The sequence below is a fragment of the Netta rufina genome (genome assembly GCF_964035555.1).
Source record: "Netta rufina genome assembly, chromosome: 2".
NCBI classification, from domain to species: Eukaryota; Metazoa; Chordata; class Aves; order Anseriformes; family Anatidae; genus Netta; species Netta rufina.
This window is the reverse complement of record NC_140124.1, coordinates 91,664,861-91,692,378: the sequence shown is the minus strand read 5'-3', so window position 1 is coordinate 91,692,378 and position 27,518 is coordinate 91,664,861. Positions and strand designations below refer to the sequence as shown.

Here is a 27,518-nt window from a genome sequence, read left to right as displayed (position 1 = left end):
AAATATTTCATTTTGATATACTGGCTTTTTTTTTTTTTTTTTTTTCAAACTTCTATTCAACTTAATTCTTTGCATGAAAGCATAGACATCTTCAACACAGGATTAAATCACCCAGATTTGTGTATAAATTAATTTTGTATCACTTAACCTAAGAGTAAAAAACTGCTGTCAAAATGAAACATTCTGGCCTTATGCAGTGATCTTACCCTAAGGAAGCAAAGAGTCCTAGTAAGTCTAAATCACGTTAGCCAGAATTATTTCCACTTAAAACAAGTCCTATATGTTTTTTTTTGCCCTGTTCTTCATCAGAATAAAGTGCTCTTCTCTAAAGGCAGGCTGTGGGTCTGTGGTGGACCATGTTTTGCTGTTTGATGGTGTCATGACAGCCCTGGTATCAGGTTGCTGAAGCCTTTTCTGAGAGGCTCTCAAATACCAGGCAGGTATCTGAGGCTTTGGGAGAGTCTGCCTGAATTCCCTGACCTGGGGAGGATGGGCAGCACTTCCAGGGAGCACCCAGGGCACTTGAAAATCAGCAATGTGTTCGAGCATCTCCCATCTGAGAGGTGATAGTCCAAGCAATTGCTTACCTCCAGCATGACCACGCATATTTGCTTCACACACTGGATGATGGCATCGGGGGTGCCTGATATAGTCACTGCACGCTCTGTCGAGTTTGGCAGCATGTCCCCTGCCACTTGCACCTGGGCTCCTGTGGACTTGAGCAGAGGCAAAAACCAAACAGAGCGTCACTGTTGGGAAGGCAACGGCACCTCGCTAACTGCTGAGGCCTGATGTGATGGAGAGGAGGCACCTTTAAACTTTGTCTTTTCTTGCTAAATGCATGGAAGAGAGCGTGTGTAAACACACACCCGGACACGGTAATTGGGGTCTGGCAGAGCACAGGTCTGCCTGTTCAAGCCAATTTGCAAAGAAACCCATCACAGAAAGATTCAATAGCTGTTAAAGAAGCAAACTATGACCTGCATTTCAGGACAAATCTTTTAACCCTCTCAAAGACAGAAAACTGCAGTGCTGACAAAAAGAGAAAAAAGTGAAATAAAGTTCTTTCCAAGACCACCAACAACAACAAATTTAGGAAAAATTGATTAGAACAGATCTGCAAACAAGCTGCAGATATCTGGCTCCTTAATCCACTGATGGCTGACTTGTTTTTTTGGATGAAATTTGGGACTGCTTTATTCTTCAGAATATCTTGGGATGGTCATGAGCACTTCTAAATTACAGTTAGTGTTGATTAAATATATGCACATCATCAGCTTTTAGCTCATTAATGAACCCAAGGGGATAACAAGCCAGTATTTTTTCATAACTTTGATCTTGGCACTAATGCATATTACCAAAAAAATGAGACCAAATGAAATCCTTGGCATTGTTTCACAAAGCAAATCCTGAAAGTGTTTTTAAATCAATAGAAAAAAAACAACATGCATTTCATATTGAGTTAGCACTTCCACATATTACAAACAAAATATTATCCCGACTTACTAAAATGCAAGATATGGGGCTTTTAAAAATTATTGTTTAGTAATCATTGAGTTTGTGTCAGTCAGGAAGGAGTTGATTTATTTTCCTGATGGTCAGACACAATCCTTGCTGTTCCTCTTTCAAGAGGCTGATTAAATTACTGATTGCATCTTCTGTTCACTAGTATTGTCTAAAGACAGAATATCAATCCCTTATTCTGTAACTGGCTTTGGAATTTCATCATAATTTGATCAATCTGCCATACTTTTCTATTCTTTTTTTTTTTTTTATAACCTTGTCTTGCAAATTCAGGCAACCTCGTTGCAGTTGTACAGCAGCCCTGTGTGTTGTTCCAAGGTACCTGGCTGAGCACAAAAGAGCATCCCTCATGCAATTGCTGCTCAGTGTGTTGTGTGATGATTAGATCACATCTTGAGATGGAAACTCCTTTTTTTCTTTTTTTTCTGTTTGATATTAGCTACTGTTTAACATGCTGTTCTGGGTATCTGTCCATCAAGCACAAAATACTCTGCCAAACACTGCAGCCATTTATGTATTTGCTTCCAGTGCTAGTTTTGTTCATTCTTTTACTTTGGCCATATGTCGGCCACGAAAACACGAGCAATGCCTTGTCCATTATCCTTATGCCTAAGCAAATGTACAGTGTGAATTCACGCTACATTAGCCTTATCCAAAGACCTCTCTGGCCACACAATATCCTTTTACTTCCTTGTACTAGAGTGGTAGCTAATTGCTTTTGAAACGATACTCACCAGAATAATCACTTCATTAATTTAATGTACATGGGCAGATTTCAGATTTAAAAACCTGCATCCTAAGAGCGCTGACTCAGTGTTCTGGGTGAGATTTCCAGTACTTAAAATAAAAGCCAAAGAAGTGACAGTGGTAAAACCTGCAGCTAAGCACTCACCAGACCACACCTGGTACTACTGTAACACAAGTAAGAAATCAGCCAGAGCCCTGCTGCCTGGCAGCAATCCTGGACATCCAACAGACCTGGAGGACCAAGGGAAATCACATCCCGTGGCTGAGGTCCTCCCAGCTGAGGGCTCCCGTAGCAGCTTTGCCTTCTGCAGTAGCAAGGCTTCAGCATGGCTTCCCCTGCTGCCTGCCATGGTGAAAGCAGGAGCTGCTCTGCGGTTTTGGGGCTGGCCCAGCCACCAGCTGCTGCACGTGCTGGAGCCAAGCAGCTGTGCGGAGCCCGAGCCAGAAATGTCCCCTGGGCAAAGTAAGCCAAACACCTTTCTTCTACCCAGGAAATGTGTTTCAACACTTTGCTATTGCATCCTGTCTATTGCAAAGCTCTTTTTGTGATTAAAGAGAAAGAGAGGGTTTCCTATGAGACTTATTTGCACAGAAATAATGTTCCCCCCCTCAGCATCATCAAGTGATTTGCCCACTTTCCAAAAGCAGGTTTGAAAATAAATACTACTGAGAGGCACAGCTCCCTGACTGTTGGATGAAAAAAGTAACAAAATCCCAAGGAAAAAAAAAATCTGATTCATGATTTCCTTTTATTTGCAGGTCTCAGTGAATAAAAGACCCCTTCAAATGGCAGAGCTCCAAATTATTCTTGTGAATTTACAGCAGACAATGCATATATGTTTCCATGCATTCACTCTACAAAGCAAGAGGCACACGAAGGAACAACATGTTGTTTGCTTGGCAGCAAAAACCCTGCAGCAGCCTTTGGCTGCTCTGCCAGCTGATGGAAGCAGTGGGCACAGGAGAGAAAAGCCCCTTCCAGCAGAGGCCAAATCCTGAATGGCGAAGATATGCCTTCAGAAGGAACTTTGTTGAAAAAGTCCCAGGGCAATCAAATTTGAATCCAAATAAAAGAATCTGGAAGAATTTGGAAGTCAATGGAATAAGACCTCTATGGTCACCTCTCCTTCCCTGACTACCATGCAGGCCCATTTTGGAGCACATTCAAAACACATGAATTTGATCAAAGAATTTTCCACTCCTTTACAACATTTGATCAAATTTTCTGATAGAAAAAGGCCCATTAACTTTTCTCACGTCTGAAATGAAACAGAAGTAGAGTGAAACCTACTGTCTTGAATCAACATTTTAGATAAAAAAGGAAGTTTCACTTTGGCAAAGCCTGTCAAAATCCTTTGTTTTGACATACTCCAACAACAACAAAAATGATCAGCACTTTATCCTGCTGTTCAACACTTTATCCTATATTGGGATGAATACAAATGTAGAAGGAGTGCTGATATTTTCTCCAGAGTAAAAAACAAACAAATAAATAAATAAATCTGAAATGTATTATTCAGGTTTTCTTTACATAAATGTGGCATGTACCTACTTTTCTTGTTTGACTAGTTAAAAACATCAGCTCCTCACCTTGGCATGTGCTATGTTGTTGTAGCTATAGAAGGAACAGTTAAAACTGACACTGTATGATCATTTTTGCATTTTCTGATTAGAGAAAAAAGGGCTGCTAGCACAGTGTGTTGAATGAATACCTTTAGGTAAAGTCTCAATTAAAAAAAGTCAGCGTGGGCTTAGCATAGATGAGTTCAGGTTACCCATGGAAGAGGTTTATTAGGGAGAAAACAGAAATTAGTATGAAAATACACATTTTTTAGAGTAGATCAAGCATTTGATCTCCTGACCTGCACTCTCCAGCACTACCCGGGCCTTTCCCTGGTTGCAAAGGTTGGAACTGGTTTGGAAATGGCTGCACTGCTCCCTCAGCACCCTCTGTGCACTGCTGGCCAAGGGCTGTACCCACAAGGATGCTTGATGGGCCTTTTGTGCCGCTAGGGTGTTGCTTTGCTAAATTGTGTGTGGTTCTTTCTTCAGTTGTTTATTTTACCCTTCCAGGCTGTGTCTGAGCTGCTTTTGGAGTGCCACAATGAATACATTATAAACGTGTTTCTTTATTTCACACACTGTCTTTAGCTTCAAAGAGGGTACACGGCACAGTGGGTTTGGACACCTGCTTCCCCTAGAACAGCATTTTCTGAATCTTTTCACTCAGCAAATGCTTGAAAGTCAAGATAAGGCCCTGACTGCCTTTGGTGATCACCTCTCTTTCCATGGCTACCACAAAAATTTCATGGCAAAATGCTGGTCACATAATTTTGGTCAAAGAATTTTTCATTGGCAAATCACAGTGGAAGGACACTGAGCTAGCTCGTGTCCCCGACAGACACCCCAAGACTTACCTCCCTGATTTCTTTGATTTTGGAGCCTCCTTTTCCTATAAGGGATCCGCACTGACTTGCTGGGACGACAAGCCGCAGTGTTACAGGTGGTTTGCTTGTCACTGTGCTGTTTGTCATTGAAGCATTTATGTCCTGTAATAGCAATGTCAATATGAATTAGCTGAGGATTTGTCATTCCTCTTAAGCATTAAAGGGCTCACAGCAAATGCATGAGCTGTTCTTGAAGACCTGGGGAGGGAGCAAATAATCACGGCTCGTCTTTGCTGCAGGTGAAGCCACCGTCTCTGCAGATGATATGCCACAAGCACACACTGCAAAAGAAGCTTGTGGCAGAGGAGGAAGGCTTTTGCTCTCTGGTGTTGCAGGTCCGAGCTGCGGGACCAGAGAATAGTGTCTGTGACAAGGCTGAGAGGAGGAGGTGGCATCTGCCATTTGACCAGCTGAAGCAGATGGAGAAAACAAGCAAGTTTTTGAGTTCATGAGCCCCCAGATTCTGATTTTATCTCATTTTCCACCATCTCAAGTAGAACTTTTCTACTATATTACACGCCTTTACATTTCATGCATCTTCTTGTCAGGTTTGACACAAAGAAGAAAGGTTATAAAGGGGATGACAAAGAATCTGAATGATCTGAAGCAAATAAAATCAGGCTATTTTGACAAATATTTTGCTGTGCACAGGTTTAATTTCTGTTTTGTAGCAGACCTGTATACTTGTAGCCCTGCATAATTTTAAACATATTTTTCTTCACAGCTTTGTAACCAGAGCAGGAGCAATAGCAGTTACCTGTATCCAGGTATTTTAACCTGTGTTCATGTATCTTTTTACCCAGTGAGACTACACTGCACACTTTCAAGAGCATTTTAATACACTGCTTGTCACAAGGTATACACTGTTTTAAATATATTTTGCTTATATTTTGTTATAAGGACACCTTATATCCTCATTTACCAAGACTACCACTTTTACAAATAAATAAATAAATGCCTATACTGTGTGATCAGGACCCCAACTTAAAAAAATTAAAATAAAAAAAAATTAAACAACTCTGCAGACCTTGTTGACATGGTGCAGGAGCTCAGCTCCGTAACACCAGCACCGTTCCCTGCAGCACCTCTGCGTTTGTGGAGGTGGCATTCTGCTGTCTAAGAACCGTCTCTCTACGACCTTGCTTAGCTTGGAAGAGATGAAAAAATCTTGAACACAATGAGGCATGGCTGCATGCCATAAGACAGCGATCTGATCATTTCTCTGCCAGCCAGTAACTCACATTTCATTTAGTGCCAGTGTCAGTGAGAGATTGCAATCCAAAATAAAGCAAGAAGGATAGCGGAATTTTGCAGCACCCATGTATCTGAAATAAAGTGCAAGTTGTGCCATTTTTTCAGCTGGAAGATACCATCTCACTAGATCATGTTCATGCCAGGTGGTGGCACACAATCATCCAGATGTAGGCAAATAACTCACTTCAAAGCCACCCAGCACGACTCCGATAATGTCTCCCATGTCCATATCATAACTGGCCTGGCCTTGAAGCATTCACTGCGCTTAGTGCCTTCAAAAGCACTTCACAAACATAGTTCACTGGAGGTTGCTCTGATCTTTATTTTCTCCTCATCATTTGAAAGGAGCCAAACCTAAACATGCAGTTTCGGTGACAAGCTCATAAAAGCATCACTCCAGCTTGAAAACACAACAAAAGATGAAAGAACAAAAATAACCTCTTCCGAGCTGCAGGTTCCCAAGGGAGGGTTGGCTGGAAATATTCTCACAGAACAGCTTTATTTCAAGCTGTTTCTCCTGCTTCTTTAACCTCTGACTTTCTGGGGCACTCCATCCGTCTGTAAGACACTGGAGTTGGACCCTGCATGGCTTTTTGCCTGCTTTCCTCATCTGCTCCTCAGCCAGGATGAGCTAAGTGGGAGCCTGGGAGTGCTAGGAGAGACATGTCCCAGTGCTTCACAGCCCTACATTCTGGTGTCCCCAGCTCGGGGGCAGGTAACATGACCCAGAGTCACAGTGCCTGAGCTCCTCAAGGCAAGCAAACGTGGCAGCTCAGTGATGTAACAACCAACCAGGAAAGAAAGAAAGAAAGAGTTTCATAATTCTTCTTTACTGGTTTCTATATAATAGAATCACAGAATGGTTTGGATTGTAAGGGAACTTAAAGATCACCCAGTTCCAACCCCCTGCCATGGGCAGGGACACCTCCCAACAGATTTTGGGGTTGCCCAAAGCCCCATCCAGCCTGGCTTTGAACACCTCCAGGAATGGGGCATCCACAGCTTCTCTGGGCAGCCTGTGCCAGTGCCTCACCACCCTCTGAATAAAGAATTTCTTCCTTATGCCTAATCTAAAACTGTTACCCCTTGTCCTGTCTCTATATTCCCTGGTAAAGTCTCTCCACATCTTTCTTCCCCCCCTTATGGTAAACCTGCCAGTTTTCAGTCAGCAAAACAAGTCCATGAGGTGGCTTCTCACTTGGAAATGACCATCACAAGATTTGCCACAGGTGTAGCAAGTTGATGTTTTATCACCTTCCCTTTCTCCCCTTTTTCTTCCTAGAGCTAAGCAAATTCTTCATAAACATTCACAAATGAGCAAGGATTCCACCGACCCTTTTCTAATTTATTTCGAGAAGGTCTGAACACCCAGCCTGCTAATTATTCCAGCACTTAGCTACCGTATATGGTTTGCAGTGGATTATACAGATTTACACCCCAGTCCAGAGCTGCTCCACTCACCAATGAATGTAGTAGTTGCATTTCTTGGGTCTCAGCCTCCAATCTGGAAATCACTGCTCTACAGTGTCTCCTCTTGCAACTCCAGTGGTCTGTCTGGGTTAGTGTCATTTTTAAACAATTATCTTCTTCCTCTGCATGAGGAAGTGAACACCTTAATGGTTTATGTGATTACCTACTTAGCCCCTAAATTCATAAGGTTGCTAGAAAAACAACTTTTAGCTGGGGAGGTTGACAAAGCAGAGTGATAAATGGTTGCAGAGAAACAACACAGAGAACACTCCTCCATATCTTTTTTTTTCCTCTCTAGCCACGTATTGAGATTTTTGCTAACATCAGAAAAGTGTTATGGAGCTCCCATGTCTTCCTAGACCTGCTTATCCCCACTCTTCTGTCTGTAGTATTGAAATTAAGGGTTCAAGGACTTCGTGCTGAAAGTAGAAGAACAAAATAAAACCAAACCAAACTCAGACATGCTTCTTACTGCATCAGAAGAGATATACAGAGCCCAGTGATGACAGCTAGCATGAAGAACAGAAATACTCTAATTTATAATTTTTTCTGGCTGTGTTGACAGGCTGAGGCTGTGGACACTGGGAAAAGGATACTGTGCAGACAGCACAGACATAGCTGGTAACCACCCTGATGGTTTTCAGTTGCACTGATAAGGAAGAGCTTCATATTTAGATCAAGCTGCTACAAGAGCTGTCCTCCAACCATAAAAGGGCTGAAAAATTATTTATGTGTAAAAAGAAATATTCAGATTTCTTAGCATAATGGAAAGAATATTTTATAGCAAGAATGACATACTGTTGTGGGATTTTCTACGTTTTAAATGGCTAAAGAAATCTCTAAGAAAAAGGTATGCACGAGAAATAATAGTTGGTAGCTAGCTCATTTGTAATTTCTGAAGCAGTATTTCATTTTGACTCCAAAGTACTACAGTTACCTCATTGTATTGACAAGAATAATTATAGGAAACCTAACTGATTATATGAGACATTTTTCTTTACCACTGTTCTTTTAAATACACTGGAAGCCAATTATGTTGAAACTAAATACAGATACTTCAGAATATATACGATGCATGAAATCTACAGTAAGTGCCAAAACCTTTTTGCTAAAATCAATGGCGTGAGTCCAGATTACCCTCTGATATCTATGAGGGCAAATATGCATAAATTCACATTTCTTTGCCTATTGCTAGCTACAGCATATTCAAAAATACCATAGTATTTTTGGGGGGTGGGCAGGAAGGGGATCTGATGTTTTGCAGTGTTCAATGTTTTTATGAGAAATGCAGTGTTATTTCTATTGGGCTCTCATTTTGATGGGAACTGGCAGGGATTAGCTATGTTAAAGAGTCCCATAGCATTTTGCAGGATAAGGTCCTAAGCAGAACATGTTCTTCATGCAGAGAGGCTGCTCTCTCCGGATTGCAGTGGGTTGGTGTGGTGCTGTGCACAAAACAGTCTCAAGCTAGAAAGAACAGGGATTGGTATGAGATGGGCAAGGTGATGAAGCTGTGAAGGAGATGAAAACAGGTGTTTTTAAAATTGGACTGTAGATAATTACTTGTGCAGTTCTGCAAGAATCAACCTCAAAACCAGCATTATCTCATTAAAAGTCAGTCAGGAAAAGAAATAGCATTATTAAATGCACCATGCCACAAAAGCAAGGTACTTTATCAACACACTGAAAGATTGCAATACTGCACAGGAAGATCTGAATAACCACGAAGGACTGGGGGAATGTAAATGGTATTAACATTTCCAGAATAAAAAGCAAGGGCTGTTCATCTAGGCTCTAATGAGATGGTCTGACGAGACCTAAGCGGTTCCCACTGTAAACACTTGGGGAAGAGCTGGGTACACCCGCCAGCCACAGCATGGTTATGTGCAAAATGTTACACTAGTAGGAGGTGAGGCATTTCGAGCAGTGATAGGGTTGTGTTAGCATAACAGCCAGGACAGAGGACTGTTAGTGTCATTAAATAAGCCCCTGTGGAACTTCATTTGCAACCTGTCTGCAATTAACACATGTGTTTAGCTTAAATTGGAAGGGTCTACTTGAATGGTGAGAGGGGTGGAAAATGCATTGAATGAAAGACTGAGCCTCACTCATTTATTCTAGCAAAAGTGAAGGTGTGAGGGGATAAACTGTTTTATAAAAATGTGTCTAAGAGGAATCCTCAGGGTTGGAAAGGACAGCTTTATCAGCCAGTGCTGGCACAGGAACAAAGCTGTAAAAGCTGCTGGTGAATAGATTTTGGTGACGAGTGGGAAGAAGGTGGTCAAATATCAGAGAACTGAGGTTGTGGATCCAATATCAGACACTAGAAAAAAAAAATCTAACCAATTTTTGATTATGCCACGAAGGAGATTGCAAAACATACTGCTTACGCTAGTAGAAAACTGCAGGGTGGTGAGGCAGTGGCACAGGCTGCCCAGAGAAGCTGTGGATGCCCCATCCCTGGAGGTGTTCAAGGCCAGGCTGGATGGGGCTTTGGGCAACCCCAAAATCTGTTGGGAGGTGTCCCTGCCCATGGCAGGGGGTTGGAATTGGGTGATTGTTAAGGTCTCTTCCTACCAAACCATTCTATGGTTCTGTGATTTCATGATCCAATGACCCACAAACTCTCTTCTAATCCTGTTACTCAAAATGTGAAAAATCACCATAAATAAATAAATAAAACCATGCACTGACATTTCCCATCAGTGCTAGCATCTGCCAGAGCTATGGGGAAGCGAGGAGATCAACTCCACTAACATGAAGAAAAATGTGCTCTTAAGAAAAGGATTCAAATCCCATTAATTTAGTCATCAGTGGAGAGACAGCCCCTTTCTCCTCTTGCAGTTGCTTTAAACCATGTCTCTGTAGGCAATTTCTTAAGGACAAGGTGAATTGCCTTCTGCAGGAGCCTCTGTTAGTCTACGGAGTACAGGAGAGACACCTGGATGACTGATTTACAAAAGAAGAGGGGAGTTAAGTCCTCTCCTAAGGGACCAGATTCCTGGTTGGTAGTCTGATGCCTTTTCTCTGAGGTTTCCCATTGAAGTGGTGACCATATCTAATTGCAGTTGGTCCATGAAACACGAGGAGATCTGAGCACTTCAGGTACATATCTGCACTGAGTGGTAATTCTACAGTAAATTGAGCACTCTCTTGCCTCACTTACTATTAGTGCCTTTATTTCAATTTATTTTAAAAAGCCAATCTTTAAATATGGTAATTAGTAATTACACAGGTTCATAAAATATGTTTTTCTAGTTGAATGAATTATATATTCATTTCAACATATATAAAATTTACATCAATATCAAATGAAATCATATAAAAACAGAGCTAAAAGTCGGGCAATTATTCTTTTCAAATCGAACCCACAATGGGACCAGAAATTTTCCAAGACGTTTTTCTTACCATTAGTGCACATTACTAGAAGCAATTGCTTTTCCCTGAAGCCTCCAAAAAGCAAAAGAAATGATCAAACAGCTTGTAAATTGACCCATTATTTTTCTTCAGTGTTACTGCCAAAAGCATTTATAAAAATACAACCACTTTCATTGCTATTAAATAGAACATTAAACAAATCATATTTAACATTAAAGCAAACATGAGAAAATTCAAACAGTGTTTGTATTTCAACCTGAAGAGAGAAAAATGTATTTTATTTGCTTACCTCTTCAAATTTTAGTGCAATCATAGAAAAAGCTTTAAAAATTGCGTCTGTTGGGCCTGTTATTGTCACAATTCTTTCTGGACAGGAGCCTTCTGAAATATTGATTCGAGCTCCACTCTGTCAAAAAGAACAAATATTTTTCAAATTTATACTTCCCAGGGAGCAAAGAAAGCAGGATTAGGGGATAGCGTTTGGGAAGAAACATCTTGAGGCATCTAATTCACTCCTCTATGATTGCAGCCCCAACATCATATAATTTCAGCATAAACTGATCGCACTCCAAAAATTCATCTAACTGCGGGAAGCCAGGTTCTGTCTCGGTAAACACTTATCCAGCTTTCATCACAGTATGCAAATAGCACCTCCGTAGCTCAAAGTTACAAATAATTACATTATCAAGTCTTTTCTGCCTCGCAGGGTTAACCTTAAAGAGGACTGGAGCTGCAGAATTTCAGGCCAGCTTGTTTACTTCAGGGAACATCAGTTTCTTAGAGGTTTGGACCCAAATACAGTGCTTGATCTGTCTATCTGGGGCATTGCGTTGGAATATGGCAAAGGTTCCTTGTAAGTGTATGTCATATGAATTCAGTCAATTAATATACAGAAAAAAATCCTTTTAATATTGGTAGGATACACAACATTTACAATGTTATCTTGTTAAAGTAAGGAGACTTGGAAGATATTAGAAAACCTCATCTTGGAGACAAATGAACACAACTCTCAGGCATACCTATTCCCCTTTATGTCTCTATGGCAGTGCAGCAAAAAAAACCTAAATCAGTTGTAAATATATTTAACAGGATCTCAGCATAGATAATAATCGAATCCAGTTCAGGAAAGATCAACCCTATGCTTCCTCTGAGGTTTCAGCCATGGAAATGTGTTAGTGCAGCCTAAGAAGTCAATAGAGCCTCAGCTGATCCACAGGCACTGATCTTCTCGAGGGTGCTGGCCTCTAGCAAATATGAGATAATCTAAGTTAATTTGGACCTTTGCCTTCAAAGTTACCACAAATCAGTTGATATGCTGTGTGTCTGAGCCTTTACTCATGTGTATACTGCTGCTGAACACAAAGATAGCTTATTTTCCCATGTGACAGCAACCAAACACAACAAGAAAAAAAACAAAACACAAAACAAACAAACAAAAAAAACTAAAAACCCACCAGAAACTACTAATAGAAAAATCTTTCTGTCACAGACTCTGCTGGCAGATATACTCAATGTTCAGAGATAAGAAAGGGCAGCAGTCACTTTTTCTGACAGCTGAACCTAAGTGGGAATTGCTCTAATCAAACGCCAGTGTTCAATCAGGAAGGAGTTCGAGCCCAGGGCTGGTTCAAACTGGCAGCAGCATTTGGTTGTGGGACTCACTCTCGGTTCCTGGGGATGCTGCTCTGCAGTGGGCCTGAGAGGAGCCTGGCCAGGCAATTAAAAGGTGATGTGGCAATCTCCAAAATTTGTGAAGGAAGTTAATGACTGCAGGCACAGATTGGTAGGCTTTGTGCTTTTCTTCAGACTCATTTTTTCTGTGATATTTCTCTGATGACAGAGCAAGGTAACGTTGCATTTTGTTCCACAAATATGACTTGCAACATACCACATCTGTCAGGAAAGTTAAAATAAAATCATCTTTTAAGAAGCATTGAAGAAGTTAGTCATTTAAAGAAGGACTCAGTTATCCCCACTTAAAGACATAGCTGATTAGTCCTTTGTTGGTAGTAAAGAGGCACATAATTCCTTTTTAAAAAACGAACAAAGAGATTATGCCTCGTGTCTGCATGTAAGTGACAGTTTTTCAGGAATGGAAGATGAATATTTGACATTTACCTAGAAAAACTAACCAGGAACTATAACTCTTCACTAAGATGTTTGACCCAGAATTCAGGAGCACTTTTTCTAATGATAGCTTCCCTTTTGTGAGAACAATTTAAATCTAAAGATATCTGTCTGTGATCACAATTATTAATTAAACTACAATGCATTTAATCAACTCTCAACTGTAACTGCCAATATACCGTTACCTAGTGCATTGGAAGCATTTTTTTTTTCTTAAGCCCAATTGTACTCATATATGAAAACATGGATGAAATCTCTTATCAAAAAAGGAGCTTTGTATTCAGTCAGCCTGAAAATGAACTCCCTGTTGTGCATATTTGAAGATGTATCTCAGTATTTTTATTCACTGCAAGTATATGGAGATTTTCCTGCCAGAGACCTTCTCTCAGTGTACAACACAACAAAGCAGCTGACATAATAAAGTACAGCAGAGAACCCAGAACCAAATCAATTTTTCTTGAGGCACTCTCTGTACACTTTGCACTCCTGAAGTTTCAAACAGTAGGATTTTTCTTTTGACTTATGCTTTTAGCCAATGATTCAAAGAAGGGAAGTTACAGGAACCTGCAGGTTAGATGTGCTGACTCACAAGACAAGTGTGGATCCACAACCTTTGCCTTGGAGCTAGGTATAATCCTCTAAAGACACCGCACCTTGCTTTGAGGAAGGGAAAGAAGCATCCAAACACCTGGGGAGACTGAAGTTTATGCAGTGCCCTGTGTTAGTTAGCCTCTTTTTGTTTACAACCTTTTCGAAGGATGTAAATGACTTGCGTGCATGCAGGTCTACGTGTCCACAGCCTACTGACAGCTGCAAAACTACGAAAAGTTCAGTCTGTGCCAAGACAAGACAGAGGGATGCTTTGGCTCCAGTTCTGCTGAAGGTTGTCTACCCCTAGACCTTCCATAGCATCAGTCTAAAGCGTGGTTTCAGATTTTGGGAGCTCTCTACCAGGAGGCCATGCTGCGTGCAGGAGCAATGCTGGTGTGGTATGGGAAACAGTGGTGAAATATCATGGTTTGGATACACTGAGTCATGCTGCCCAAGCTGCTCCTGAGGCAATGCATATTGCCACGGGAATGCAAGCCTCCAGACTGCTGCGGTGATAAAGATGCTACCTTAACAGCAGTGCTTAACTTAGGCCAGCACATTTTATTTATATGAGAGCTGGTGTAACGGAGTGGTGATGTGAAATGAGCTGCCCGCTTGATGGCAGTGTCGTTCTGTACACTCCGAGTTGTTCCCTGAGCTGGAAAGAAAACAAGACATCAAGGCTGGTCTTACCTCCTCCCTCATCTTCTTAACTGTCTCACCCTTCTGTTAAAGAAAAGGATAAAAAAAGTTAGCCCGGGCCAATGAAGTGAACAGACATACAATATTTTGACGTGACAATAAAGAGAAAAAGTAATTTCCTGACCTTTCCAATAATGCTCCCAACCTCCTGAAACAGAAAAGAAGACAGCGTAAGTGAATGATATGATTCGCTACAGAAGAGCATTTGCTAAGCTGCTGAGCTATTTTACTATCACTTCTGTCAGACCTGCAATGCCTAGCCCCGTTTCCCATTGTTGCCGTCCACAGATGTGCCGTGTTAGACACAAAGGGGCGGACTGAAAACGCGGCTTTACAGCGTACTGATTGTGCAAGAAAAATACCTTTAACAAGAGCTGATCTTGCAGTTACAGATCAATTCTGCTACTATAAACACAGATAAACCCCTATATTAGGGAATGAAAAGTTCAGAAATAATAAGACTACATAACCTGCTAGGGAAAATGGGATATAATGCAAGCATCAAAATAATTGCTGCTCTCTCTGAGGGCAGGCATTTACCCTCTTCTCATCATTCAATAGCTAGAGCTCAATTTCCATGCCATGAAGTGTTATTGCATTAACACCTGGTGGCCTGTCTTAATCTCCCCATTAAGCACATAGAGAACAATAATTGCTCATCAGTTTGTAGGGATTTGGGAATTGCTACTGGACTCCCATGATCTTTCATTAAGGGACAAAATACTGACAAATGTCACCATGAGCATACAACAGGGGATTGATGTGGCAGTTCCAGCAACATCCCAGAGGTTAAAAATCTGGTGCATAAAAGCAACAGGTAACAAAAGAGAAGCTAATAACTGTAAAATGAATAGACTGGGCATGTTGCACAAGTCACGCATGTTGGACATCAGAGTGGGAATTATCTGATGGAGAGGAGAGCAGCTATGGGAAAACAAACTCCTCTCCTATACTCAGCGTGAAATCTACCTCCATGATTTAAGACTGTCTCACGTGGTTCTCGCAGAGGTATCCCCCCACCTCTTACCTCCATCTATACACTTACATCCAACTCACCCTGAAACACTGCCACAAGAGTAAGATTGAAGAAATTATCCTCTGTCGCTCTATTTGGACTCATGGTACTAACTTCACCCTGCAGTACCAGACTGACAGCACTGCCCTTGGGAGAGAGCTATTTCTCACCACTAGGTTATTTATAAGCTCATATTGTGAAGCTGTTTGTGCTTGTGCCTCCTCACAAGACATGAACACCTCTCAGTGAGAAGACCCATCTCAGGGAACAACTTTGGCACGTGGTTCCTTGGAGCTCTCGGCAGGTCTGCAAACAACACCAACCTCGGGCTACCACACATCAATGTAGCACGTCTGCTACGTGAAGAAACAGGCTAAGATAAACCTCAAGCAGTACGACAAAGCCAATTGCAAAGTCCCGTGCCTGGGATGGAACAAGCCCACGCAGCAGGACAGGCTGGGCAGCAACTTGCTACAAAGCAGCTTTGCAGAAAAAGTCCTGGGTGTCCCAACGCCCAGCTCCAACACGAGTCAACAGTGTGTCCTTGCCACAAGGAAGGCCAACTAAATGCTGGGCTGCATTAGTAGGAGTGTAGCCAGCAGGCCGAGGTGAGTTCTTCCAGCCTTCTCCTTGGGCTCGTGAGACCTTGTCCCATGTCTGAGACCACCGTGTCAGCATTTTGGGCAGGTTCTCCAGCAAGGTGCAGCATTCTTATTAGCAACAACACAGATTTGGGACACCCATTCCACAAGGTTTTAAGGTCTATTTTTCCAGGCTATCGCTGTAACACTGCCAAACTGTCTGTAACTACTGAATGGGATTAAAAGGTACTGGGGGTGAGAGGGGACGCAGATACACATAACTCTCAGTAATGGAAAGCTGTCATGTCTAGTAGTTCCCAACGGCCTGCCCAGTGCATTCAGTGAATTTACCCTGAATATTTTTCTTCCATTCCTCTCAATCCCAGGTTTCAGAAATAATTTCTTGTGTAAAACAGATTCCCAGGAGGTAGAAGGACTTTTTACTGTGGCTGAGCATATTGTATTTTGATTGCTATTGGTGAACAATTGAATTTCAGTCTTTTTTTTTTTTTTTAATTTATTTTTACGTCCAAAGTTTCATTAGAAGCTATAAGCCTGATCTTGAACCTACAAGGCTCTGCTGGTACACACTCCTCATGAAATCTGGCCTAATCCATTTGATCAGAGTGGGTCTTGATGTCAGCTGCAGTTCTTTCAGAAATGCATGAAGGGACCATGACTAATAAGGACAAATATATCTTCCTTGGAAATAGGAAAAGATACTATAGCTTTGGAAACAGTAAAGCAATATACCGTTTACAGCCCTAGTAAAAAAAGATGGAGTATTTCAAACAAAGAAATGAGGAGTCTTTAAACAAGTGAAGTGCTGCATAAAATATCAGGATTCTCAAGATGCTTACTTCACTGACGCCTGTGGATGTTTTGCTATTGATTTCAGTGGACACAGGAATTCTACCTGAGCAGATATCACCTCATTTGCTGCTAAAGAGTAGAAGCTACCAAAGCAGTGAATGAATGCACAGGGTGAATTCTGCTGAGAAAAATATTTCAATGAGACTTGTGACCAGCTCCTTGGATCATGCTAGAAGATGCCACTGTAACTCTACAGACTACCTCAAACCTTAACTTTGTCAAAGGGAGAATTTAAAGCTCATTCTGCAATTAGGCAGTTCCAAAGCACTGTGGCAAACACCACCTCCTCCCTGCACTGCAGCTCCCTTTGAAATGGGAAAGGCAAGGAAAGGAGGGGGGGGGGGAGAAGGAAATTAACTTCACATGGGTATTCCTAAATTTTCCAAAATTTTGGATCCATATGAATTACTCCAAAGAAAATAAATTCTGGAACCATTCTAAGCTGGTTGCTTTAGTCTTTTGGGGGCTTTTTCTCTTTTCAGGAAAGCTCCTGTAAGTAGTGGAGACGATGGATCACGTTTTAATTAGGAGAAACCTTCTTATGGCACAGATAAAATCAGAAAATTCTTTTCACCTCATTCTCCAAATTACTTATCCTACTTCATCAAACCTTTAATGATTCTTTATGCAGTCCAGTATTTGATTCATACAGAGACTTACACCACCCTAAATTATGTTTAGTGCTTTATAAGATATCTAACACCATTTTTATGATACTCGATCTTTGTCAATATTTCTATCCAAGGTTATTTATAGATCTTTATCTTACCCAGAAAATGTTTCTAAGTCTGCCAGGTGCTCAAACTGTGCTGCAGACTGAAGGGATGGGATGTCTGTCACCTGCATCAGTTCATTATAAGTTAGGAGTCCAGTGTAATCCAGGCACGCAGGCTCCTCTGCAGTCAACAGCAAGAGACAATGGAGGGTTTTGTTCCCCAAACAGGAGGGAAGAACTGTACTATCAGGGGTTTCATCTTTCTACATCTGCCGTGGAGGAAGCCTAGGCTTACAAGAACATACCTAAAGTTTGGTGAGAGGAATCCCACATTTGATATCAAATTCAGCCTCCGCACAAGTCAGACAGGAGTGTGATTGAGCTGTCTTTGAAAATACTGGTATGCTAGGATATACTAATAACTGCTTAACTATTTGCTGTCTTCCAGCGCTCAGGAATACAAAGTGAAGGTAAGTGTTTACGATCAATTTCGGATTGATTTATTGACTAACCATCCACTTATAAACATAGTGGGAAAATAAGCGATATGATAGGAATTACTAGATTTTCTACAGTCGCATTTTAACAGCAGACAGAAAAGCAGAGCACAAATAAAAATGTTATCAAAAGGGGGAACTGAGCTCAGAGAGAGAAAGCCAGGTCCAAGGTAACCTGGCAACTCTGCTGCCAGAGCTGAAAGAAGCACCCAGCATACCACAATCCTTGGCCTCAACATACAAACACCTGCCTGTCAGAAGCAGATATGCCACAGCAACTGTGCCGGGTGAATAGGATGCCTCCAAAAAGCTGCAACTGTATGCGTGCCCACATCCACTGATACACTTGAACACATGCATATATTTATATATTTGTGTGTGAAGACAATATATGCACGCAGGCACTAAATAGATGGATATCAACTTTCCCTCTATAAATGACAGCAATTCGGGGCACCTATCTTGAGCCTCATCAAAGTGGCCTGAGTTTTAGACAGTGCAGAGTGCCCAGCCGGGTAGCATCTTCCAAAGGGCATTTCTCCAGGTGACAGCACCTGAAGCAGGACAGACTCCTACCTAGACTCCAACTTCGCATCCTGGCACTTTGGAAAAACACAGGAAAATGTGACATAGACACGCTAATTTCAGACAGCTTTAAAATAACTCATTAGCCTCGGGGGCTAAGTTCAGTTATGACTATGATTCTATGTAATTTCTAATAAAATACATAAATCTACGTTATTTCTAATAAAATACATAAATTAATAAACGGTGGACCTCACCAAGACTGTGCTCAGTATCAGCAAAGCATATTGCTAGCCAACCGCCCAATTCATTGCAGATAACTCGAGGAAAAGCAATGGCAAAAACACGGGATGTTTTTGCATATATTGCATAATAATGTATAATATTATTTGCAGTCCTAATTGTCATGAATGGCATGGCTTTTACCCTTAACGAACACCTGGGGAGAGGTGGGCCCACCACACAGCAGAAAGCTGCTTCTGTAGTATTTGCTTCATCTGTGTTAACCTGAGGCCAGCAGAACAAAAGGTGGCAGCAAAGAAGTCTCTGTGAGCCCAGGCTTTTGCAGGGCTCTTGATGGTGCGAACGATTAAACAAAGATATAAAACAAGCTCTAGGAGAAAGCTATTTGCTAATCAACTATCTGGCATACCTTCTGAACAGCAAGAAAAATAAGTCACGTTAAGAAAACAGGAGGCTTAACAAATGGTGATAAACCTTGGTATAAAGATAAACCTTTGATCTGTAAACATAATGTGTGAAATTCCATCATTTTTCTAAGTGTAAGGCTAGTCTAATAAATACAGTGGACTAGGAAATCAAAACTAACCAGCTAGTTATTCCAAAACCATACGAAAACACACACCTTGCTCTAAGCATGCAGCTTCTACTACCAGCGCTATGGGGTGAGTGGAACACTAACCTCACAGGAACCCTGAGATGCAGACACGTCTTTAGGAAATAATGCAAGAATATATGCTTTTACCCCAAACCATCTGTCAAAGCACAGGCCACATCCTAAATCCCGTAATTCATCCAGGCAATGCTTCAATCGCATGTCTGCTTTCTGTGAGCAAGGATAAGGTAGGGCCAATCGACCTGGGCTCTATAAACGAAAAAGCCTGTTAGGAAAGCATTGAAGAAATACAGCCTTCTGCCGTGGGAACACACATCTGTCACAACAAAAAGAGGGATCCTGGCAACAGCAAACAACATCTGTGCTGACAAAATGTTGTAGACCAGCACCAACTGTCTTTCTCCCATCCATAAAGAGGAATAACATCACAACCCAACTCTCTCCCCATGTTGTTCTGAGGATACAGTTGTAAAAACTCATATAAGCACGTGGAGATCCAGCAGGGAAGACCCCAGGAGCGTGTTCCATGAAGATATTCTGAGGAATATGTTTGTATGGAGAATATAGGACACGAGCATTTTTTTAAAGACTGAAAAAAAGCCTTAGTCAGATTTGGGAAACATGATGTAACATGTCTACCTCGAGGATCAAATGGTTGCCTCGGATATACTGAGTCTTATTTGTGTTTTGGGATTATGTGGGATTAGCCTCACTGACACAGGAGATTTCATGTTCCTAGGTGATGCTTTAGCAGTCACTGTCTGATGTTAACTGCCCTAATTTAGTAAGGTACTACAGTCCAAGTCCTTTCTGAGACAGATCTCATGCTAACAAATGTGGTAATGTTTGAGAAAACCTTCAAATTACAGTCTTTCTGATGGAAATGTTGGTATTATGATCCTTCCACAGGCCCATCTATGTTGTTTGTTGTTTTTTTCATATTTTTTCTCCCAGCTGTACCAATAAGCATTTTTCATTTGCTTTTTGATAGCAGATAGGTAATCAATTTACATTCGATTTCACACCAACCTGCCATCCTCTCCCCTCCTCCTTCCCCTCCTCGCCCCACCACAACAAAAAAAGAAAAAGACAAAGAAAAAAAAAGACAAACAAACAAATCAAACCCCAGTTCTGTCCTTTTACTAACCATGCTGAAACATGGACTGGACACTGTCTGCAAGAAGTAGGAAGATTCAACACTGAATGTTGGTTTTGGGAACACACAGAGGCTGTGAAAAAATGCCACTGTCCTTTCCATTGACTCTCTTAGGCTAGTGGAAATAGTGAGAAACTCTCAGCTTTTCCTACAACCACTCTAAGGAGGTCCATTTTATGTTGTGTATTTGCACACTGAGTTTTGTTCCATGACTAGAGCTCTTGGGTACTACAGCAATGCTAATGAACAAAATGAGCTATAAGAGCAATAAGCCTGACAGTCAATCCTCATAATACCCTGACAGTGTTTGTGGAAACTAGAAAGAACAGAGCAAACGGTGGCTTGGCTGGCATTTTATAGCTTGGATTAAATTACTGGAAAGATGAATCTTAAAGCTGCTTTGTTTTATGCTGTATTTTAATAAGTAAAAAATGAGGAAAACTAATAATTTCTGTGTTTGCTTTAACAAGGGTAAAGTAACCAGATATGCAAAAGTGGCCACTAAAAGAAATCCTTGATGGTAAATCTGTATTGCCTATACAAATGAAAGTGGCAACATTCTCCATGATTTCATTCTGTCTATATCTGAATTATTTATTTATTGTGAGTAAACATCTTAATGAGTCTGGATTTTCTTTTTCTTGTAAAAATCTCTATAAATAATCATAAATTAATCACCAATGTGTCCAAAAGTTACCACCTGAAGCTACATGCAAGTCCATCGCTATCAATCCTTCCAGTTCCACTAAGCACCAAGTGGTCCTGCCGAAACCATGGGGTGGTAGAGTTGCTCAATGCATCTAAAATGAAGCTGCAAGCACTGAAAGTTTAGTACTTAAAAATCAGGGCACTCCTAGGTTTTTTTTTTCTTCATTTTTTTCAGGTCTTTCACTGAATATTTGACTGCAGATTCGTCTTTCTAATTCATGACCGCTTAAACTGTGAGAAACCTCTCATTAGGTAAATGCTATCAGGGAAGGAAAAGCTCCATGTAGCCATTGTATCTTTTCTGCATCAATGCAGATTATACATTCTACATAGCACATGTACTACTTGTCCCCAGACATGTTTAAAATCTGCTTAGGAGACTTCCCAAACCCCATAAAAATTGCAATACCAGAAGTTTCTATTTGAATTCCCTTATTATGATTTGTTTCAAAACTATATCTATTCCATTATTTCCAAACACAAGCACTTGTATCATTCAAAATAATGTCACTCCATTACTCGTATTTGTTCTCTCCGAGTATTTTTGAGAATGTCTGAACAAAGCTAGACATGCTCTCCTCAGCCTCCTAAAACTGTTCTTTTTCTGTGAATTCTCCCTCTAGTCTTCAGCATCACTCACACACACAGCACCTGCTGCTGAGCACAGAACCAGAGGTGTGATCTTGCCAGAAGAGCGGCAAGGGAATTACCCTATTTTTGCCCCACAACGAGCCAATACTGTACACCCAAAACTGCACATACTTGTGCTGCAATAGCTTTCCTTTCCAGCCTAATATGTTCTGAATGTGCTGCTCTGTAACACCATCACATCTGATGCCTTTCAGCCCTTACGCTTTCCAGATTTCCCCCCCTCACTGAACGTGTATCTTCTAAGTTACCTTCTCCATTAAGTTGCCTCACCTCTACAATTTAAACGTCTTGCTATTTGGCAAGAGTCCTACTTTCCTCCAATCTTCTCTTCCCTCCTTCACCCTACCTATAAATTATTTCCTTATTCTTCCTAAAACCCATCTGACTTCATTAATAAACTTTGCTTTCTATTTCTGAACTCCTTCTCCTTTCTCTAAAATCTTCCTTGGACTCAACACATTCTAGTTTGGTTTCTTGCCCACTTCGCTATACCCACCATAGTTTCATAGCTGTACACCTTTGAGCAGTGCCTTTAGAAATGATGTATTTTTTTCTTCTGCAGGTTTGTCCGTGACAGAGGAAGCAGAGACTCTTGTACTACCACTATGAGAAAGAAACCAAAGTGGGTTCATGACCCTGCTGCCCTTTCCTTGCTGGCACATTTTAATATTTTCTTATATTCCACCTTAAGTATCCAATATTTAATCTCCATTAAGCAGCTTTCCTGGAATTTAACACTTGTTTCCCACCACAGCCTCTTTACAACCACCATCTAAAATTAACCTTTAATAGTGAGTCTCTAGGGTCTTAATCAGCTTGTCAACACCGGCTGTATACAAATCCAAAGCAGGCAAAACTAATGTGATCATTATCCAGCATCATCAAAGTAGGTGCCTCTTCTGGGTTATTTCATTCTGGGCACAAGCTGACCAAAACAAGAACAAGACTGCTGCAGATGTCAAGCATGAAAGTACATTGGCAGGGACCTGTGGGCAAGGCTGTAATTTTCCATAATCTTCCAGCCTCGTTACTGGTGACAGTAAGAAAGAAAATCAACCAGCCACAAGTCACAAACACACAGATCTGCAAAAGGTGACCAAGGAACGATAAGAAACATTGAGCTCCCTCAAGGAGCTTATAGCATGCAGAGAACTAAAAGAAGCTGGATTTTGACAAAAACAAAAAAGGAAAAAGTAAAACTTTTCTTTTGGAGCTTGAGCTCTGCTTTTACTTACAGAGGGCTCTGTTAGCTGGGAACTGTTTGCCCACGAATGCACACTTGTGATCCCTAAAGCCCTCCAAAATTGTTGACCTGATCCAGGTAAATAGTGCCATTTTTACTTTTGCTGGAAGCAGAAATCTTGCAGTCACTACAATATTCTAATCCTGCCCAGAAATTGTAATTTTAAAGCCAACAAAGGTGATAAAACATCCATACCCACTCAAAGCCTCTGCCCTACACAGTGATTTCGCTTATTTTACTTCAAGGAAGAGAAGGAATTAGTTGCAAAATGCAGAAATAGCACAATGCAAATAGCCCCAGCCCATACTCACTGTTCTTCCCTACCAAAATGCATGTAGCAGTTCTATCTCTTAATTCTCATTAATAAGAGATGAAAATGCATCTCCGCATTATTTAATATACTCTACATATCCAACTTTTGCACATACTTCAAAAGACTCCTCAGTTCCTGCCCTCTCTGGAGCAGCATTCAGGTAACTCAATCAAAAACCGAGCAACAGGGGGCTGCAGTGCCATGGCAGCCTTATCCATTTTTACCTAACTTGTCCTTAAAAGCCTCCATTATTGAATGTTGCGGCATGTCCAGACAGCCTGCTCCCCTCCTCACATATCCAAATAAAAAGTTCTTCCTAACATCACTCTTGAAACTCCCTACAAGCAAAGATAACTGTGTCTCTGCAGATGTGAAGAGCAACTGAGCACTGCCCTTGTACCATACTCCCTGAAAACCTCCCCTTCATTGCAAGGAAACATGAGAAATGTTTTGTGTTGCTTCTGGTTTCTCTTCAGGGCTGTCACACTGCTAAAATATTTTTTTCTGATGTAACACAGCACAGGATAAAAATTACGCCTTTCATCTTACACCAGCACATACCTTCTGAAGTCCTGGCCCAGGAGGACACCTTTCATATTAGGCCCTGAAAGCATTTACCCCAGGAACAAGATGGTTCGTGTCTGCTTTCCTTTCAGTAGACACTAACACCTTTGATTTTTGCTATTTTTTGTTGTATCTGCTGTTGCTAAATATGCTGACTCTTTCACTCTGTATCTCCTTGCAGAGGTCCGTCCATTTGTACAAATACTCATTCTCTGTCTGCAGATACAGCGTGCTGAGAGAGCTAATCTTAATTGCATAATTAAGATGCCCATCCTTGACTTAAAGCCCATATACAAATGACACAGAAAGTACACACTGAAAAATTCCTAAGTCTGCAGGGTTTAGAGTTGAGATAGCTAAGCACGATAGCACAAGTTATGGACATGATAAGGAATGCAATGTCATGGAGCACATAGACCTCTTCCCTCTGCAAAGGTACACTGGCACCAGAGATTTGGAGACAGATTTAAAGTTAATGGTGATAGAGCCTGGTATTTCCGTGAAACGCACTAATAAATAACTAATTTTCGAATTATATTTCCTCAAATCCAGTTTGCTACTGTTATTTTTAAAATCGCTCGTGTAATTGCACTCTTCTCTTTCAAGTTATGACCAGTTATTTACAGACCAAGCTCTGCTTCAGTTAATTGTTTTGTCTAGAAATACTAATTAGAGATCAGCAATTTCCAGCAATGTCATTACCACAACAAATCTTAGGGAAGTGTGGGGAAGCATGCTTCTTCTTGTTTTTAGCACATACAGCTTTCAGAGCAACCTTTTCATACTGAGTTCATATTGACTCAGACATCCTTCACACTCTGATATCAGCGTTTTTGAATCACAGAAATGATATCAAAGAAACCATAAAGGTCTGACTTTTATCACCAAAATAAATTGTGATTTAATGTGCTCTTCGCAATACTTTGGTACAATAGGACACATGATTAGAGCATACTTCAGTTAATGGTATACCCATTGTGCCTTGTTAACTGAGGATGCATGGTGTACTCCCACTTAAACTTTGAATTTCAGAGCTTTTATGGGTTTAATTTAGACTCTTGGGGATAAATATGCATTGAAGATTGGACACACAACATCCATTACTGTTAAAAGTGGTTGCATACACAATCAGCTGTATTTATCAGAGAAAATAACCTTTCTCTAATTTATTTTCTGATTACTGTATCCATTGTTTCCTGAAACAAAACAAACACCACCACACCAAAAACAAACAAACAAAAAGAAACAACACACACACACAAAAGCAACAGAACTCTAGACCATGACTTCACTAAAATGTTCTGAAAAATGACAGATACTTGATTTTTGCTTTAGTGGCATGATTCTGAAAGAAGCAGAGCTGTCTGGCATGGTTAATAAAAAGCACACTTAAGCACGCAGGAATGTGGCTGAAGCCAGTAGGGTAACACACACCAGGATATGGATGTGTTCACACGCTTTTCTGGACTAGGACCAGAACCCAGTACAATCAACCCCTAGAAACTAATTTTGAGTGCAGACATGCGCACAGATTTTTGGTGGGCTTGGAAAAAGAGAGTGTTATTAGATTTGTTTGACAGATTCCTATTTAAGATGCAGATTTTACACACCAGATGCCTGCCTGAAGCTGAATATTTCAGGGGAGAAAAAAATCAACCAAAATGGTTGGACCATTTCAGAGAAAATACATAATTTGATCTGTAACACTTAATTCTGGCATAACCTAACTTCTGTGTTTGTTTTTTTGATTGTTTTGTTAATTAATTTTGTTTCTCATTTACTAACTTAAACTGTACTCCCTCATATTTCCTAGCATTTCCATAAGTAAAATATAGAGGGAGATACCTTGATCTCCTATTCGTGCTATGGATGTATAACATGTGAGTTCGTGCCATAGGTTGAGAGTGTGTCTTGTTTCAAAATGTAAATATATTTTAATTTTATAAATAAAATTCCAGGGTTAAAACTACTTTTAAGATTTATACCTACAATTTTGATCTGAAGAATGATGTATATATCCACTGTCTCTTACTAAGAAAGAGCCAAAACATCTATTTTATTCATTCATTCCTCATCTATTTTATTTATTCATTCCTTAAGCCTAAAATTGTCTGGTGTCAGTGATGCAAACAATACAAACAAACCAATGAAATGTGTTTTTTAATTAAAAGCCCATTTTGTGATCTGGCAAGTTGCAATAAACAGCTATCAGACTGTTAAGTCTGACAATACAGAATTGGCACTTTGTCTATGGCACAGATTTCACACTTATCTGCATGTTTGAGTGCTACGCTGGACAGAAATGAAATTACAGTCAACCTTCCAAAACAAACCCGCAGGGGACCTGGACAAATGCTTGTTATATCAAGGGTTTGCTCTAATAAGATGCTACGTCAGAATAATGAAGAGCTATCCCATTTGAATTCAACAGGAATATTCAGTAATTCTGTGGCAATTACTTCACACAAATCAATGTTTTGGTATCTTAAAAAACAAAAACCAAAAAAAACACAAACCCACAATACACAAAACTGCAAACGATGAGAAAAGCGAGCTGTATGCAGGTCACCCTTATGCAAGGGTCTGTCTAATTTGGCTAACTATCAATCAAAGAACTCATTTTGCCACCAGAACTGTTCGAAGTGGGTTTGGTACAAGCAAGGCTTGTTCTAATGAACTTGGGCTGCCGTGCAAACTGAAGTGCGATGCCTTGAAAGGCAGGGGCTGATTTTTCAGTCATGGCAATGGTGCTTTTGACTCAAATTGGAAGAGGAGGAGCAGACCCTCCGTCAGTGTCACTGCCAGGCTCAGATGGTAACTGCACACACTCGCTCAACAAACAGGCAACTGCTGTGGCAACAGTAAATGCTTCACCTTGCCATGCATGAGAAGGCGTATGGTAAGTGTGACATTGAGACCTCCTTCAGTCACTTTTCCGTCCTTCGTGTTCATCCTGGCCTTGTGTCTTCAATACTTGAAAGCAGCTTTGTGTATTTTTTTTTTCCTTCACTTAATCAACCTACAAAGAGAGAGAGGGAAGAAAAAAAAAAAGTACCATTGAGTGGCTGAGGCTACTCTGGACCAAGAATATCATGTTGTACAAACCAATTAACATTCCTCCCTTTGATTTGCTGGACTGCAGTTTAGCGCTGAAAAGGCTCCTTTGATTATTATCCCTCCCCTACCAACTCTCCAGCTCTTCACCAGTTACATGATAAACTCCCTTTGAAACCTTACAAATTCTCTTAACTTCCATTATTCCAAGGCTGAAAGTACAGAGCATAGCAAAGGGAAATACAGTGTCCTCTTCTCAACGCTTTCCCCCTGTTAAACTTTGGGGTTTGTATATGCAGGATTTACACGTGCCTGGTGCTATTTTCATTTGTCTCCCTTTCTCTCTCTGTTACTCTCTCTTCCTCTGTTTGCTCTTGCAGAAGAGAGATTTTTATTTTCTCTCCAGCTAGAGAGAAATTAATTCTGAGCCTAAACACTGATCCCTACCAGCAACAGCAGATGACACATTATCAAAGACATCTGAGTAACCAAGAGCCACTCACTGCTGTAAATCTGGGCACTGTCTG

The 27,518-nt window shown here is 40.8% G+C and overlaps 1 protein-coding gene across 1 annotated transcript in view; it reads right to left on the bottom strand.

The window, feature by feature from the left end:
- The window catches only part of LOC311206240 (poly(rC)-binding protein 3-like), a gene marked incomplete at both ends in the record, with an annotated part of 49,647 nt that extends 22,758 nt beyond the window's left edge, over positions 1-26,889 (bottom strand). Inside the window, 6 exon segments of the mRNA XM_084281490.1 lie at positions 588-716; positions 4,689-4,820; positions 11,110-11,226; positions 14,232-14,264; positions 14,365-14,388; positions 26,812-26,889. Coding sequence (XP_084137616.1) covers positions 588-716; positions 4,689-4,820; positions 11,110-11,226; positions 14,232-14,264; positions 14,365-14,388; positions 26,812-26,889 — 513 coding nt within the window.
- Positions 26,890-27,518: the final 629 nt, after the last annotated feature.